This window comes from Sinohyriopsis cumingii, chromosome 8 (genome assembly GCF_028554795.1).
Source record: "Sinohyriopsis cumingii isolate HCF-2022 chromosome 8, ASM2855479v2, whole genome shotgun sequence".
NCBI lineage: Eukaryota > Metazoa > Mollusca > Bivalvia > Unionida > Unionidae > Sinohyriopsis > Sinohyriopsis cumingii.
The window spans coordinates 87,053,740-87,070,501 of record NC_142968.1 but is presented as its reverse complement, the minus strand read 5'-3'; the positions used below and the strand labels follow the sequence as shown (position 1 = coordinate 87,070,501).

The 16,762-nt window shown below is 36.5% G+C and overlaps 1 protein-coding gene across 1 annotated transcript in view; it reads right to left on the bottom strand.

Annotated features, from left to right (window-relative positions):
• The window catches only part of LOC149794076 (cytoplasmic polyadenylation element-binding protein 1-like), an 83,332-nt gene that overhangs the window by 21,064 nt on the left and 45,506 nt on the right, over positions 1-16,762 (bottom strand). The window contains exons 8-10 of the mRNA XM_089966512.1: positions 15,913-15,975; positions 14,126-14,250; positions 7,491-7,689 (exon numbers count right to left, since the gene is read on the bottom strand). Coding sequence (XP_089822638.1) covers positions 7,491-7,689; positions 14,126-14,250; positions 15,913-15,975 — 387 coding nt within the window. The remainder of the gene's footprint in view (positions 1-7,490; positions 7,690-14,125; positions 14,251-15,912; positions 15,976-16,762) is intronic.

Here is a 16,762-nt window from a genome sequence, read left to right as displayed (position 1 = left end):
TCTATACTATTGTGTACTGTACTAAATCAAAGCATACTGTTTGTTCCTAAAAGAAGATGAAATAATTTAGTTTTATTCACCCTTTTTAACCATTCCTCATTCTTCCTGATCACATTTAGCAACTGGTCCATTAATATTTGATTTTCCAGTATACTGTTGGACACACAAGCGATTACTGCCATAGCTTTTTCAGTGATCTAATTGATCCTACAAAGGGAGGTAATCCATATTAACTCTAGCATTCTATGATTATTTATCAAATACCAGACTATGTTTGCTACTAATTTTCTCAAATAAATATGGTTTAAACTAAACAAATCATATAAAGATCAATGATCCATTTCTAGTTTCGCATTTCAGTTCAAAGCAAACTAATGTCAACACAACACCTATATTCAGTCTTAACCAGCCATCATTTTGGTGTCTCTTTGATTATACCAGTAGTTGATAAATTGGTCTTTGGTTTCCAACAACAATCCAAGCCAGTTGCCGCAGTTGTTTAAACCCTGATATTGGCTTTGGCTACCGATACTAGTTACTAGATATCCGGTACCCCATTGTTCTTTATCATTAATCCGCATCAATTACGCTATCTGTTTTTAATATGAAGTGGATTAATAACCACAGGAAATGATGCCCACTCCCTTCTCATGATGTGATGCAAATAATGATTTTAGCTGTGGGCATTGTTTTCATTGATATAGTACTGCCACATTTTAACGAGTTACGTATGTTTTGATCAATCTTTTCAGTCATAATCATTCATATAAATATCCCCATACAAATCGTACAACTTATCTCACAATGCGCTTAGAGCTTATAAAGATTAGGCGCTATACAAAGTCCTCATTATTATTATTATTACTATGGCAAAGAAACTACCAGTAGACTTTCTGGAAAAATTTAACAATTTCTATGAGTATGTCCAAGACAAGATTAAGACTGACAATTTGGAAATGACTAACGTGATAAACATGGATGAAGTGCTGTTAAGATTCAACATTCCAATGAACAGAACAGTTGAGCTTAAAGGATCTAACATTGTTACTATTAAGACAACAGGTCATGAGAAGTCAAACTGTCACTGTAGTTCTCATGTTCTGCCGATGGTGGAAAGTTACCACCAATGCTGATTTTTAAAAGAAAAACAATGCCAAAGAAGAAATTCTCCAGTGAAATAATGATTGAAGTAAAACCAAAAAGATGGATGGATAATAACATGATGGGGAAGTGGTTAGATAGTGATTTCACACATCAAGTTGGTGGATTTTTCCTCTCATTATGGATTATATGCATGCACACATCGGTGCTGAGACAAAGGTGAAGATTGAAACCAAGAAGACATCGTAAGGCATCATCCCAGATGGTATGACAAAGTTATTAAAACCATTAGAAATTTCCATTAATTGCTGTTTCAAAGCTGAGTTTTGGAAGTTGTGGGAACATTGGATGACAGCAGGCGAGCACAGCTTCACAAACACGGGATTATGTGGTGCGCTACATATTCCCAGGTTGCGCATTGGGTTAAGGATGCATGGGACAGGATTCCTAAATCAGCTACTGTGAATGGCTTTGATAAAGCTGAAATTGTCAGCGGGAAAGAGAAGCCAGATGAGGATGATGAGATGGAGACAGATGATAATGAGAACGTTTCCAATGATCTGAGCCCCAAGATAGTCATTTTTCATTCTGAAGACTGAGGGATTTTCAGATATCGGAGATGATTAAGTGAACTCTTAATCATTATTTTCTTAATCAGAACGTGGAACGGTTCTACTACAAGTAATAATGTGAATTACAACATCGATGTGTTTTCAATTATAACTAAAAAATATTTATTATAAAACTTCATTTGTGTAAACTTTATACTGCATTTTTCGTTTGTAACTTTTGTTTTCTGTCTATGTTTTCTTCACATTTCTGATTTGCCTATGGATAACCTAATTTCCCTATTGTTAGCCTCATCAAGTTTATCTCATCTGTTGAATCTTGCACTCGAGACTTGTTTCAACTGGAATAATCAGGTTAAACCTTTAGACCTTTAAATAATGTGTACATCGCATGCACAGCCGTGTGGCTCTTGTGGCAATGGACATCATAACTGAAACAAGCATGGACTGTTTATTCAGCTGTGTCAATTAAAAATGGAATATAGCAGTGCCTTGTACAGGAGTAAAATCACAAGCATGTTAGCTTCGGTGATGCAATTTCATGACTGCCGGTAATACAGAATGTCATACAGTGATACCATTAATATTCATGAACCCGATAGTTACTAGTGCAAAATACGAAGCCAAGTTATTGACCTTACATCGTCTTATACTCTGAATCGACTTGTATATGGATGAAGGATGGAAAATTTACAAAATTAGTGAATTTGACTTGTACTTAGCATTTACTTATGAGCTGGAAAATACAGTATTTGGGTGCCTACTGGTGTTGAAGAGGCACTGTAGGAGACCTAGGACTGCCCACCTCCTGCGATTGGGAAAAGGGAGGGGGCCAATAGCCTTCCACGATTTGCCTTTCAAGCATCTCCATCTCATGGATGAGGAGCATCTGGACATCTTGGCAACCGTCTCTAATAAGCACTGAAGTGACAGGAGATGATAGATTCTTCCTTCAAGAGATTAAAAGAAGCTTAAAATAGAACAGAATGTTAAGCTATAGAAATGATCGACATTGCTTTCACTCCAGTGTCTCTGATGACTTGGCTGGGAGGTCGGAAGTCACCACTATGAAATCCCCCTTGAAAGATTCAGCATCAGAGGGGCTTGAGGCCAGACAGGGATAATTAAGTGCCGAGATTAGAAGTCTCAGTGAAGCAAATGAACTGTCCAATGTCCACTGTAAAGGCAAGTGCCTTATACCATTTGGACACCTGGGCTCCAGCACCCCTCGGGAAATAAAAGGAAACTGGAAAGGGGGGGGGGGCTTGTTGATCTGATCCTCATTCCCAGTACTGTAGTGAAAAGGGTCATGTCACCAATGTCCCCAGCTCCATACCATGAATCTACAAACTGACCAGTGGTCAATGCATTCATCCTGGTGATCAAAAGCTACAATCCAAGTCAGGTACTTGTTATCCAGTGTTCTTTGGTCAGTACCTGGTCAATTACTAGTCACCATACTCAGATCTAAAAAGGCGACTTATATAAATTGCAGAGGAATTCTTGCCATAACTAAGGGGACTAGTGCAGCTTATCCACATCAGTATTGTATTGACTGCCTATCACCATAAGCAGACACCGTCTCTACCCTAAAGGTTTGTCTCCATGATAGACCATGACTGCCAGACTTCCATCTGTCAATACACAGTCTGTACATAAACAGGTTCAGGGTTGAGTGTGTATCCAAGGGGCTTCCTTATATCACTATTTTGCAACAGACTGTAGCATTATTCTGAAAGAAATATTTTTCTGAAAAGATATTTCTAACAACTGTAGATTATGGTTTATGAGGTCTGCATTTACTAGTGTTATCTTTGCTATTTAACAAAGGTATATCTGGATTTTTTTAAAAGAAGAATTATCCAAATAACAGGAGACAAAATTATGAGGCATGTCAGTCAGCATGTCAACACATCCAAAAGATAATGACACTATTAGTATGACTTGCATGCCTGCTGAAATTCTACACAAAGAATTGCTCAAAAGACCACAACTGACCACGGCAGAGAACATTCTATAAGGATTCCTCACTAATGTATTTCTCTTGCCCAAAATGTAGCAGAGTCCAAGAGTGATCTTTGACAAAATTGTCAAATGTAGAATGTTCTCGACTTCCAAATTTAAGCGACATGCCCCTAAGTACTAAAGAAACAGCCCAGAATTATAAACTGAATGAGATTAAATTATTGTTACAGCAAACTAGATCAGTCAATATTCTGGGTCTATGTGAAACCTTTCTCTGTGATGATACAGCTCTCCAAATACAAGGGTTTAACTTTGAAAGAAAAGATGGGGAATCCATTGGGGGGTTTGAGTGTTCTCTATGTAGACAGTTCCATTAGTTATAACAGACATGTTGATCCAGAGACTATTGGGGTAGAGAGTATCTGGATCGAAGTAACCCTTGCACAATCAAAGTCAATACTCTTATGTTCAGTTTAAAGACCACCTAGTTCCACAGCTGATTGGACTGATAGATTTTAGGTGCAAATTCAAAAATTCATTAGGTGATTTTAACATCTGACATGAAAACTCCATCAACATGGATAAGTAACTCAAACTTACAACTTACTTAATTAACACCCCAACTAGAATAACAGATATAAGTGCTACCAACATTGATCATGTTTATACTAATAAACATGAAAACCTAAGTGACATGGAAACCTAGCACCAAAATCAACAGAGCAATTTAAAAAGAGCTTCCAATATTCTGGCACAGTTCTGTGGAACATGCTTCCACTACATATCAAATCTGCTGAAAATATTAGAGTATTTAAGAAGAGATATTATCAGCATGTATGTGATTTTAATAGATAATGGAATTTAGTATTTTAATAATAATCACGTTAAAATAAACAATAATTATTGCTATCTTTCATATAATGCACATTGTTATACTCTCCTTAAGAGGGCGGCCTCAAGGGAGAATTGTCCTTGATTAATGGGTCACCCTCTATAACATTATTATTATTATTATTATTATTATCATCATTATTATTCCCAATTGTTCATGTGAAGGTTCCAGATTTCCAAGGAGAGTGCCCTTGAAGACTGAGGTATGCTAGAACTGACATTTCATACCCAATGACCATGACACAGCAACATCTTATGTTTATCATGCACCCATGAAATTCTAGAAACGGCACATATTTCTAGACTTGGTATGAAGGAACATCTATCCTCCCTGAGACCATAGGCTCTACAAGACTACTTCAGGCTCTAAATCCATAGATTAAATCTGATGTTTCAATGATAAGGAAGGAGAGAAGCTTGCAGAATGAATAATAACTTCAGTCAGAAACCACTCCTGGACCATCAGCATAGATGGTGATAAAATCTGGATACCTAAGGTGATCCAAGAAAACGGGGACTCTGTGAGCTCTCCAGTTTGCAAGAAGCAACAAATGGCAAGACCACATATGATGCCTTCCTTGGGGAACTAAGCCTGATGCCATGTTCAGTATTGTCATGAGCGAGAGTCAAGGTAAGCAATCAAATCCAGTTGTGCTATAAGAACTAATTAAGAGATTCAGAGAAACATCTGAATGCCATTATTATTCTTGTTCTTACTAATTCATGCAATTGGCATAACTTCCTATTAAAAAAATACACCATACAAGTTTTCCATTCATGAATTCCTGGTGGGAAAGAATTTCGTTCATAGATTTCTTCAAACTGTCCTTAGTCTTTTTATCATGTAGTACATTTTTGCTTACATATATTGTAAAGGAGATTGCCGAGTTACTGGTATATTGCACCTGGAATGTGCCGTCACAGAACAGACCTTGGTCAAATATAGAAAGTCAACCAGTGATTCACAGTTCACTGTTTTACAAAGTCTTGTAATGCTTTCCAAATTGAAACTGTTCTCTTTATGTATAAAATCAAATGTGCACAAGTTTTCGTCCTTGCTTCATGTTCTTGCAAAATTTGGAACAGCACTGAACCAGAAGGAAATTTTAAATGAAATAGTGACTGTCATGCTGGTCAATTATCTGTTCTTGGATTAACTGGAATAACCTAGTGATTAAATGCATGTCTGCATTTTCATTTCAAACATGGATGGATATTTACTGAAGATATGGTATGTCCATTTTGACAATCTGTTCCAATTTAATTGACCACAATGCACTTTGCATGCGTGGACTTGTCCTCTCATTTCCATAGTATTTTATTACTTTAGCCATTTTTTTCCTTTTTTTTACTGATGTTACTAACAATTCACTAATCCAACATAAGTTTATTATATGTAAAGGAATTAGTATTATCTTAATCCTAAGCTATTATTATCAGAAATCGTAGGGTAGATCAAATTTGACAAAAATGTGGCATAATTTGTTCTCTATTCTTCTCAAATAAACATATTTAGTTTGGTAATTAGAACACCCCCACCTCCCACCCCAAATGAGGGGAAGGGCTATAAATAAAAATGAAAATTTACCTAGAATATTTACCCTAACAATGAACTTAAAAACAAGCGTGACATTTAAATTCTTGAGATGGTAGAGCAAAGAAGAGATTAGCCATTTTAATGTTGCACTGACATATTGACTTAAGCAAGTTGAATATATGCAAGGTAAGGCATCTTCACATCAATTTACAGGACACATCTTCACCTAAACAAAGCTTTTCATGGGAAAACAAATCATTAATTTGAATGGTCAAACAAATCATTAATTTGAATGGTCAAACAGTCTAGTGACTGCTTTAACCAGTAAGAGACCAATCTGTGGTTAGCAAATGCCTGGCCATTTACCGCAGCAGGCAGGTGACCATTTAAAACGGAACTTTTGAAGAGGAAATTTCATGGGTGGGTGGGTGGCAGATGGGAATTGCCATTAAGACCTGGTGACTGTTATAGAAAGATCTGTTCTAGCAGGATCAGATTTAATTACAAATATGGAGTGGCCCCAAGTGGCCGAGTGATCTAAAGCACTCACCATTAAGGATCACTGCCATCTCACCACTGTCTTTGGGTTAAATCTCTGGTTCAGCCATTGTGGGTATGTGAGAAGCTTGCTAGTAGCTTCTTGTAGGTTGGTGGTTCTTTCCAGGGGGTTTCTGGGTTATTCCTCCACCAATTATACTGGCCACTATGTATTGCCTATCTTGTGCTGAAAAATGGCGTTAAACCCTACAACAACAACAACAACAATGGCGATAAAGGATGCATGTCTCTTCATGGAAACATCTGCCACATGTCCAATCATATTAAACTTTTTAGTGCCTCCAAAAATTTGTTTTGCAAAGGTTGAAAAATTAAGAGTTGTGAAATATATGAAAATTACCTACCTCAAATTACGCATGGGAACAACAATAAAAATGGAACATTATTTATGAAATGATGCATCCCTTCTAGTCTACTTTCTATAAATGGGAATGGCAACCTCTGTTGGGACTTGACAGCCTAAGCTTGTACACTCATTTAAATCTCCGATCATTACACTGACCAATATTTCATCACATTTTCTACATACATTGACCTGAGCTGATGTTCAGTGATAGACATCCATGCAATAATATATAAATGTTATGCAATTTTAATTTTCTTGTTATTAGTAATAATAATGATGTCTAATTTTAGAGGGTAAACCGATTTGTTTACAAAATTAATCTTCCATAAGGCTCTGTATTACATACAATAGTTTGAAATATATGTACAACGATGTACATCATTTTACTGTGCATGATTATCCTTTCTATCTCATTAATCAAAGGCCATACCAGTGGGTACTACACTGATGTGACTGATAAGGTCTTCCTCAAGTCAACATCTTAATATAAAAATGCTTATTTTCACTATAGCTTCTGAATTACCAATAGGGTACTTGTGCTTGTCGGTATCAATTCCAGCATAGACAACATTTCCAAAGAGATCATTCATAATGTTTGCCACTGCCTCAGCTGTCATCATGCCATGAAGGGCTCCCACAAACACGGTCTTGTTGGCGTCTAGGCGCTGAGAGGGCTGCCGCACATAGTTGCTGTCACTTAACACCCATGGTATCACCTGCACCTGGTAACAACAAATAGGCTTTGAGATGGAGCAACGTATTTTGTCTGAGCTCACTAGTCTAGTATTCAATTTAGTGCTTGATTCGCAGTAAAGATTTATGCACAGTGTTTTCACTTCCTAATGCCTTACCATCAGTAAACCATTCTGCTGAATTGGTAATGCTATTTGATTAAGCATGCATAATGCAAAGGAATTAACTAGAGGAACCTTGTCTGACCATTTGTTATAACAAGAATGCTATACTGTTCATGCCTGAGCACTTAAATACTTATATGCACGTAAAACTCCTAACCTTTAACCTTGCATAAATTCCTTTGGATGCTACCACATTCCAATCAAAGCACTTTTCAATACTTCAGTCCACCTGCATAAAAACATATTTGGATGCTAGTACATTATCTGTATATAAGCTGCCCATCTTGTAAACATCAACAATGTTGAGCTGGATTTCACAGTGCCTAACCTTCTGGGAAAACCCCCTATAAGAAACTACAGACATTGAGGGAAATAGCCACTACATCAAGTAACGTTATGGTTGCTAAGCTATTCATGTAAATATTTATTAAAAAATTGATAATTTATCAAATTTAAAAGATTTTATGAGAGATGCAGACAACAAACCAGTAGAGTTAGAGGTTATGAAAGACCAGCTCGAGTAGGTCACTTGACTAACTAGATCGTGAACATTAAGTTTTCAAAGCATATATAAAATGCAAGATATACTACTATAAAGACCTAATTTTATTTTAGATAACAAATATGTACAAAAATGGTAAATAGTTAATATTTATGTTAACATACTAGATTGCCATCGATTTTACAGGCTTGCATGGAGTCTTTTAGGTAAGAGGTGTTCTATTTATAGCAACTGTACTTTGTAACTTGGGCATGTCTCCAGTTCACTACAAGAAAGAACTGAAGCTTCATCAAGAAACCAAGTTCACTGCTGAATTTAGAGTCACTAGGAGAAAGAGGCATGGAAGAATAAAGATTATGGTCTATTCTTATCTAGTCTTGCTAAGAGATCAAGTATTTGTGAGATTCTGATGGAAGGAATACAGACTGTTCCCTGAAAGATGAGAAAATTCACAACAATGTAACCAAACTTCTGAGGAGGAATAAGATCAGGCTTCTCCTGATTGGGGATTAGGCCTAGCGGAGTCACCATCTCCCAACAGAGATCACTTTGAAAAGCATGTCTGATAACTGCAGTAACCAGTCATCAAAGTACTGAAGATTGGAACCCCTCAAGGACTTCAAATGAGCCACTATTACAAACATCCCGCTGAAATTTCTAGGCGCAGTAGCATAAGCCAAAAAGGAAGACTAGCGTGAAACAAAGATTTCATGTCTTTGGCAAAACCAAACAAACTTTCCCTTGAAGATGAGGATGTGAACATAAGCATCCTGAAGATCTATGGAGACCAAAGCCTGGTACCAGGGGACCAGTGACTGGAAATAGACCTATGACCGTTACTAGACAAATTTCAAATGCTTTATGACAGACCATCACCTAACAATACCCAGTGCTCATGCAGTTTATGGTGCCTAGTCATCTACGGAACTTGACTGAAGAATAAGATCTTACTTTAATTCAAGGTCTACAAATGCAAGACAAATGCAATCATTTGCATCGGAAGTGTAGTGCTTGCCAATCGGGGCTGTCAATTTTCTTATATTGATAAGAGCCATTGATTCATTCACTGGAGACTCACAACAAGGAGTGATGTCCTAACTCCCGACACCCCACCCCCAATGATGGAAGATCCTTCTTTCCGGCCCTATATGACTTACAACTAGCGACTAGCCAAGTCTCAAACCACATGGGGCAACCATGTGCGTACACATGCTATGCATGCAAGACATTTATGTTCAATGCCGTCTTTTCATGTCCACATCCGCCAACATCTTGAGGCAAATTTGAAGGCTAAAAGGTATAAATAAAATATCCAATGATCACCCAGAATAAGGGGTAGAAATGACTTACACTGACAATGGCTACTATCTGTTGCTATGCAAGGTACAAAATACAGGATTCACCGCTTCTCATGCATTATATGCCAAACTTTCAACATCAATCACCCTTGAAAATAAAGCATGTACTGGGGATGAAAAACAAATACAACTCAGAAAGATCTGATTGACAGAAGATGATATTACTGACAAAATGTTGAGCACCCAAGAGATGTGTATAAATGCATGAAGTTCAAGGGAAAGAAGAATGAATCATTCCAGTTGTCCTGGGTGGATCAAAATGACTGCTTTCTTATGGGCCTCCAACTGCTGATTGGAGAAAGGAAAATTATCCTTGGATTGAGGTCTAACATCAGGAAAATATTTAAAAATGCAACATAATAAGTTAATGTATTACTGCTATTACAGAGAGTCATTTCCGTGTTTCATATCAATAAAAATCAATTAGAGATTTTTGTGTTTATAAAATTCTTATAAAAAATACAGCTCCAAGAATGTTGTAAAGTTCCACCAATCTTGGGGACATGTTCCTTTTAATATTTTCACTTTTTTATCACATTATTAATATTAATGTATCTAACTTGTAATCGTAATCAATTAAAATCTAGATAATAGCCTACTTACAAAGTCTGATCAAAAATAGTCTTCAGACTGGTAAAAACATCAGCCAACCTGATGAAGATATTAGCCTACTTACAAAGTTTTATCAAAAATACAGTCTTAAGACTGGTAAAAACATCAGCCAACCAGATGAAGATATTAGCCTACTTTCAAAGTTTGATCAAAAATAGTCTTCAGACTGGTAAAAACATCAGCTAACCAGATGAAGATATTAGCCTACTTACAAAGTAGTATCAAAAGAACATCTCCAGACTGGTAAAAACATCAGCTAACCAGATGAAGATATTAGCCTACTTACAAAGTTTTATGAAAAATAGTCTCCAGATTGGCAAAAACATCAGTCTGATCAAAAATACAGTTTCCAAATTAGATGCAAGATCACCTGATTAATATGCATAGATCTCACTTAATACAACTTAATGGACAGCCTAATGATAAAAGTCCATTTGCAAAACCAGATGAAAATTTGATCATAAATAGACATCAGAGTCCTGTCAAGTTCAGCCAATAAGATACAAACATCACCTCATTACTATGCTTGGATCTTGCTCATAATTAAAAACATGCGAGATCTTGATGAAAAACCTACAGTTCAAGTTTGATCAAAGTTGGATCAGAAATATGGTCTCCTGAGTTGAAACAAGCTTGGCCCTAATCAGACGAAAGATCATGTCATGAATGTGTGTTCATCTTGTACATTAATGACCTCATCCATGATCGGAATGATTTAAGCCCATTTTCCATGTAGAAATTTTTCTGAATTTCATTCACAAAAAAAGGCTAATTGAACTTTTCAATGTTAAAAGTTACATACTTAATTCTAGTGTGTATCAAGTCATTTTGCAGAAATATATGCTAAAAATATCAAAATAGTGCAAGCCACATTTGCTTTTGAAGATGTTGTTGTTGTTGTTGTTGGGTTTAACGCCATTTTTCAGCACGCGATTGGCTATACATGGCGGCCAGTATTAATGGTGGAGGAAGAACCCGGGAAAACCTGGGAAAGAACCACCGACCCACGAGAAGCTACTGGCAAGCTTTCTCACATACCCACATTAGTTGAATCCGAGACTCGAACCCACGCAGACAGCGGTGAGATGGCAGTGATCCGTAACGAAGAACGCTTTAGACCACTCGGCCACTCGGGGCCCCGCTTTTGAAGATGTCACTGAAGGCTTAAAAAATAATTACAAACAGTACCCCAACTCCAACAACATGATACTAAAACTTGGAAACACTTGCACTGCTTCTCAATACACGTTTTCAAGCCTAGATGACTCCCCAGAACACTGAATGCCATGCTGTGAGAAAGACCTAGATGGATCACAAATTCAGATTAAAGTATGCTATCCAAATATAATGAACATTTCAATGTATATATCAAGTTGAATACATCAATAATGTAATTCAAGCCGTTACTTCTTTTTGCTATGTCCAAAAGCTTTTCTAAATGTCAAGATTTGACAAAAATATACATGAGATGCTGCTGTAGATAATGTTCATACTCAAGTCCATTCCAACTACACACTGCATAGACCCATATCTGCCATGACATAATGTACTTTCAGATCTGGGTCTATGCATTTTGTGAGGACTAATCAGTAGAAAAACGAAATAGGCCCTAATCTGCCAGTGCATAGCCTTACAGCAGATGCTTCCAGCTGGACCAGACTTGTACATGAATATACAAGGTACCTCCCATGCACATTTTATCAGATACAATTGACTTCATGATAAATAGCAGTTTAATAAACATTCATCAAGATAACAAAAGCAAAGTAATTAATAGGTCCAAAGACATTTTAAAAAGACATCAAAAAGGCAATGACACTTAAAAGAGTTTGGCGATACATGCCTCCAACACTCATGCTAATTTCCTCAGATGTAACTTTACCTTGTGAGAAATAGCAACATCAAATCTTTACATTTAGAGACATTTGTCAGAGGGGCCCCTGAGTGGCCAAGTGGTCTAAGGAGCTCTCAGTTACAGATCAATGCCATCTCACCTGTCTGCTTGGGTTTGAGTCTTGGATTTGGCCAATGTGGGTATGTGAGAAAGCTTGCCAGTAGCTTCTCGTGGATCGGTGGTTCTTTCCGGGGATTTCCCAGGTTCTTCCTTCTCCATTAATGCTGGCCGCCATGTATAGCCTATCGTGTGCTGAAAAATGGCATTAAATCCTACAACAATATTTTTCATATGTAACCAAAGAAACACCAAACAAGGACATAAAATTTGTTTGTCAATGACCTTGTCAATAACCAAATTGCACACCAATCTATTAACACTCATTACTTACAGACATTGTTATGCAGAAACAAGATTAGGTGCCAACAATTAAAAGCCACATTTAGCTGAAATCCAGGTGTTCAAGTTTTCATCTGGCTATACATTCTAAGCATTAAATATTTCTATGTTAAAGGGGTTTGAGGTTGAAACATCCTACTGGCAGTTGTCTTTCCCACCTTGAAATATTCTCAAGTACATATGGAGAAAAGTCTACGAAGGCATCAGATGTATCCAATGTTAATGATATGCATATCATATTTAGGATATCTGACATTATTTGTCTTCCAGGCACAATCATCATCATCTGCTTTCAACTCTACATATTTCTGGAATTTTTTCCAGGTTAATAAGGGTGCATCAGTGATTTTGACATACTAGAGATGAAGGCGTGACATCTTTTCTGACATGAAAAACTGAATTTGACAGCAGTGATCATAATGGTATTATCCAAGGTTAAATATAGAACTAATTCTGTCAAAATATAAATGACTGACATCTTTGAGAATTATTGGTCATGACAGATTTTGAGAAAATGAAGAGGGCAATTGGTGATGGATAATGAAAAATTGCTTAGACTATGGACCAAACTTCTTATAAAACTCTTTGGCAAACATCAAATAAGCAAACTAGACTGGTCATAAAACAATTCTCATATTATAAAATAACTGAAATACTTTTAAAGATTTCAAACAGGTCATAGACTTAAACATACAACACAGCTAACTGGTAATTTGGTGCATAAGCCATTTTCTTCTTTCAGTCAAAAGTGACATATATCTTGCTCTTTGGACCCCAAAATTGACAGGCTTCTTCCTCACCCATGGTACAAGTACAAACCATCCACAAAGTCTGGACCAGGTCTGTGATGTACAAAAATGTATGCCAGTGACCATGATCTTTGACCTTCAGACACCAAAATCAATTGGTTTCTTCCTAATACCAATTGTAGCCATCTATAATATTTGGCAACTATAGATGGGAGAACTTCAATTATTGCATGGAAGCTATTTTTCTCTAATTAGCAGAAGTAACCTTAAACAGTGACCAATGAAGTCTGAAATCAACAGGTTTTTTTTTCTTTACCTCAAGTGCAAGCAATCCAAAATGTTAGGTTACTGCTGATCATGGTTTACGAGTTATTGTGCAGAAGCCATTGTTCTTTCATTGGTCACAGTGACCTAGACGTTTTTATCTTTTGACCCAGAAACTGATTTGGATTTTTTTCTTATTCCAAGTGCAAGCTATCCACAAAGTTTTGTAACAAAAGTTATTGTGCACATATTGGTAACAGACAGATTGCTTGGCAACATCAAAACACAGTATACTCCTCGTTACGTATGTAAATACAAACCTGAAGAATGACCTGCAAATCTAATCAGGTTATCACACAAATACATATATGCCAGTTATAGTCAATTTGTCTAAGACAAGTTAATCATTTGTTTTGTTCCTTTTTTTAAATAGCCAACTCTGCAAGCTGTGTGGGATGGGGCTAGGTTGATGGAGAAATAAAAATGAGAAGAATAGGGTGGGGTAGGGAGACAAAGCTAATACCTCTTTGGAACGCATCCTTCGACTTGAAATTTTGTAATAGTAATCTCCACTACTGAAGTCGTGTGTACAGTCCTGTAATAGTGCCTTTACTGCCTTCTCCGACTCAAATAGCAAATAAACATAACCTGAAAAAAGAATTTTACGTCTTAAACACTGTTTGCCTGGCGCTCATCATTCACGTTAATTTTTTTAAAGTTAACATTAAGGTGGAGCATTCATTGTTAAAGACGATATTTACGGTAAGCAAAATCAATGTGACCAAAAGAAAAGTAAGTTCCATTTAAAGATGAAAGAAATCTAATGATCCTTTATCTAGGTTAAGTACAAGCTCTAAATACTCCCAGTATCTACCTTTGTAGATCTCCAAGACTTGAAAAGATGCGCATCATTGATTAGGATCTTTAAAATTGTATGGACCAAGGGCTATTAGCAATACATGCATGATCCCCAAATCAACAGCCTTCATCCTCATTTCAAGTGCAAGCCTTTCACAAAATATTGTTGAGGTATGTTATGTAGAACTAATGTTATTATTGTGCTGAATTGATTACATGATTTTAATACTAAAAAAATCTTACCATCAGTTTGATTCTTATTTGAATATTTGTTCCAATGCCATTACAATTTTTTTTTATGGGCCAACTATAAAACGATTAAGCCAGAATTTGGAACAAATTTTGTAAATGTATGCAAACAATCTCTTGTATATTGAGTTTTTTTTCTTCTTGCTAAGTTACATAACATGTCTAAAATGAAAACTGTACCCCATTTCAGAAAACACTTTAGAAATATCTTTTGCTGCAACACAGACCCATCCATTCCAATGTTATCCATCATTGTTTTATCTGCATAATTACTGACAGTTGATGAAAACAGCAAATGGATGGAAGACCTATTGGAGGACTATTATCAAAACTATTTTCACGAGTCTGATGCAAGTTCAATATAGGCAACATGGGATTTTTGGTAATTTATCAAATTTGGATGATTTACTGATCCAGACAGACACTGAAATGGCAGATTTAGAGATTGAGAAAAGTCAGCTACGGGTCGGTCGTGTAACATACTGACTTAACTGAATTCTTTTAAAGCATATAAAAAAATTGCAGAGAAAAATTATATACAGCCATAAATATAAGCTTTTGCTCTCAAGACCAATCTACAAATAAAAAATAAGTACAAAAAAGGTAAAATCATTAAAATTTATGTTGAACTTGACACATAGTACACTGCTTTAAACTCCACAGGCAGGTCTGTTCGTATATCTATTTATAGCACACTGTACTGTGTGGCTTTGGCACATATATATGAACCCCATTCACAGTAGCAGACATTGAGGTCAAGGGTTAAAACAAAGTTTTGTCAAGCAAGAAATATTTATACTTTAACTTATATTATGACTGTAATATTTGTATGCATATGGAACAAGCGATTTAACAATCAGCATATTGTCAAAGATTGTTTTGATGCATGTTGCACAGGTGAGAGGTGATAACAGTTTATAATATAACCCAAAGGATTTCACAAGGAAACCCTGCACACAGGTAGTACTGGTCATATTTGAAATCATTTCAAATGATTTCTGACGAAATATCAACAAAAAAATAAAATTTTGGCTGGATTTCATACCCAAAATCTGATCATTAGAAATATATTCCAGTTCCAAAGTAAAACTTTCAGAAAAGTACCAGGATATTTTCAGAAGCCAAGATATCTGCCCTCAGACATTCAGAGAAAATCACAGTCTCATTCCTGAAGGCTTTCTGAAAATATAAAACCGTACTTACCATCTCGTCCTGGCCACTCGATCTTAAAGTTGCCAAACTTGTTGAAGGCAGTCTGAAGTCCAGCTGAAAAAAACAGAACAGTCAATTGCATTAACAGGCAAATGAACTGAGATGATCAAGGAAATTTATTACCAGAAGATCATACAGACTCTTCCATGATATTTAATACCGAGGTAAATTGTATTATTAGGCTACTACTTTAGAGGTGAATGACAATGGCACATACACCATACTCAGTGTTTGGCACTCAGTGCATAGTGATCAGTACCCCTTGACCCAGTATTTAGTACCTGATGCCTGGTGACAGACCAAGGACCTCACACCTGGTGACAGACCTTCAAGGACCTGGTGCCTGGTGACAGACCTTCAAAGACCTGGTGCCTGGTGACAGACCTTCAAAGACCTGGTGCCTTTAGACTCTTTTCACACTAGAATTCTGCCATTTGAATTTTATGTGGTATGACAAGGCAATTTTGGAGAGGAGATCATTCTTTGATGGGTATTTATTAAATATATTTAAGTAATAATAACCATACCCAATTGAAGATGAGCATTATTTACAGGTTTCGAACTGGTTGCTATAGAAACCACAATGTTACTAAAGATCCTCCCCAAACAATTCCAGTTCATAATCAACCCTGCAGGAGACAGTCGAATGGAAAAATTGAAAATTGGTCAACATTTCAACCTTGGTGCTACAGAAACCCCCAAACCATTTTAGGTACAGCATGTCTGAATAGTTGTTCCAAGCAAGTTTAATCAAAATTGGCTCTCACATTCTAGAAAAGAGTCCTCAAAGAGACTGACACTCTACTAGTCAAAATGAATTTCCAGGAATTCAAAACTTCCT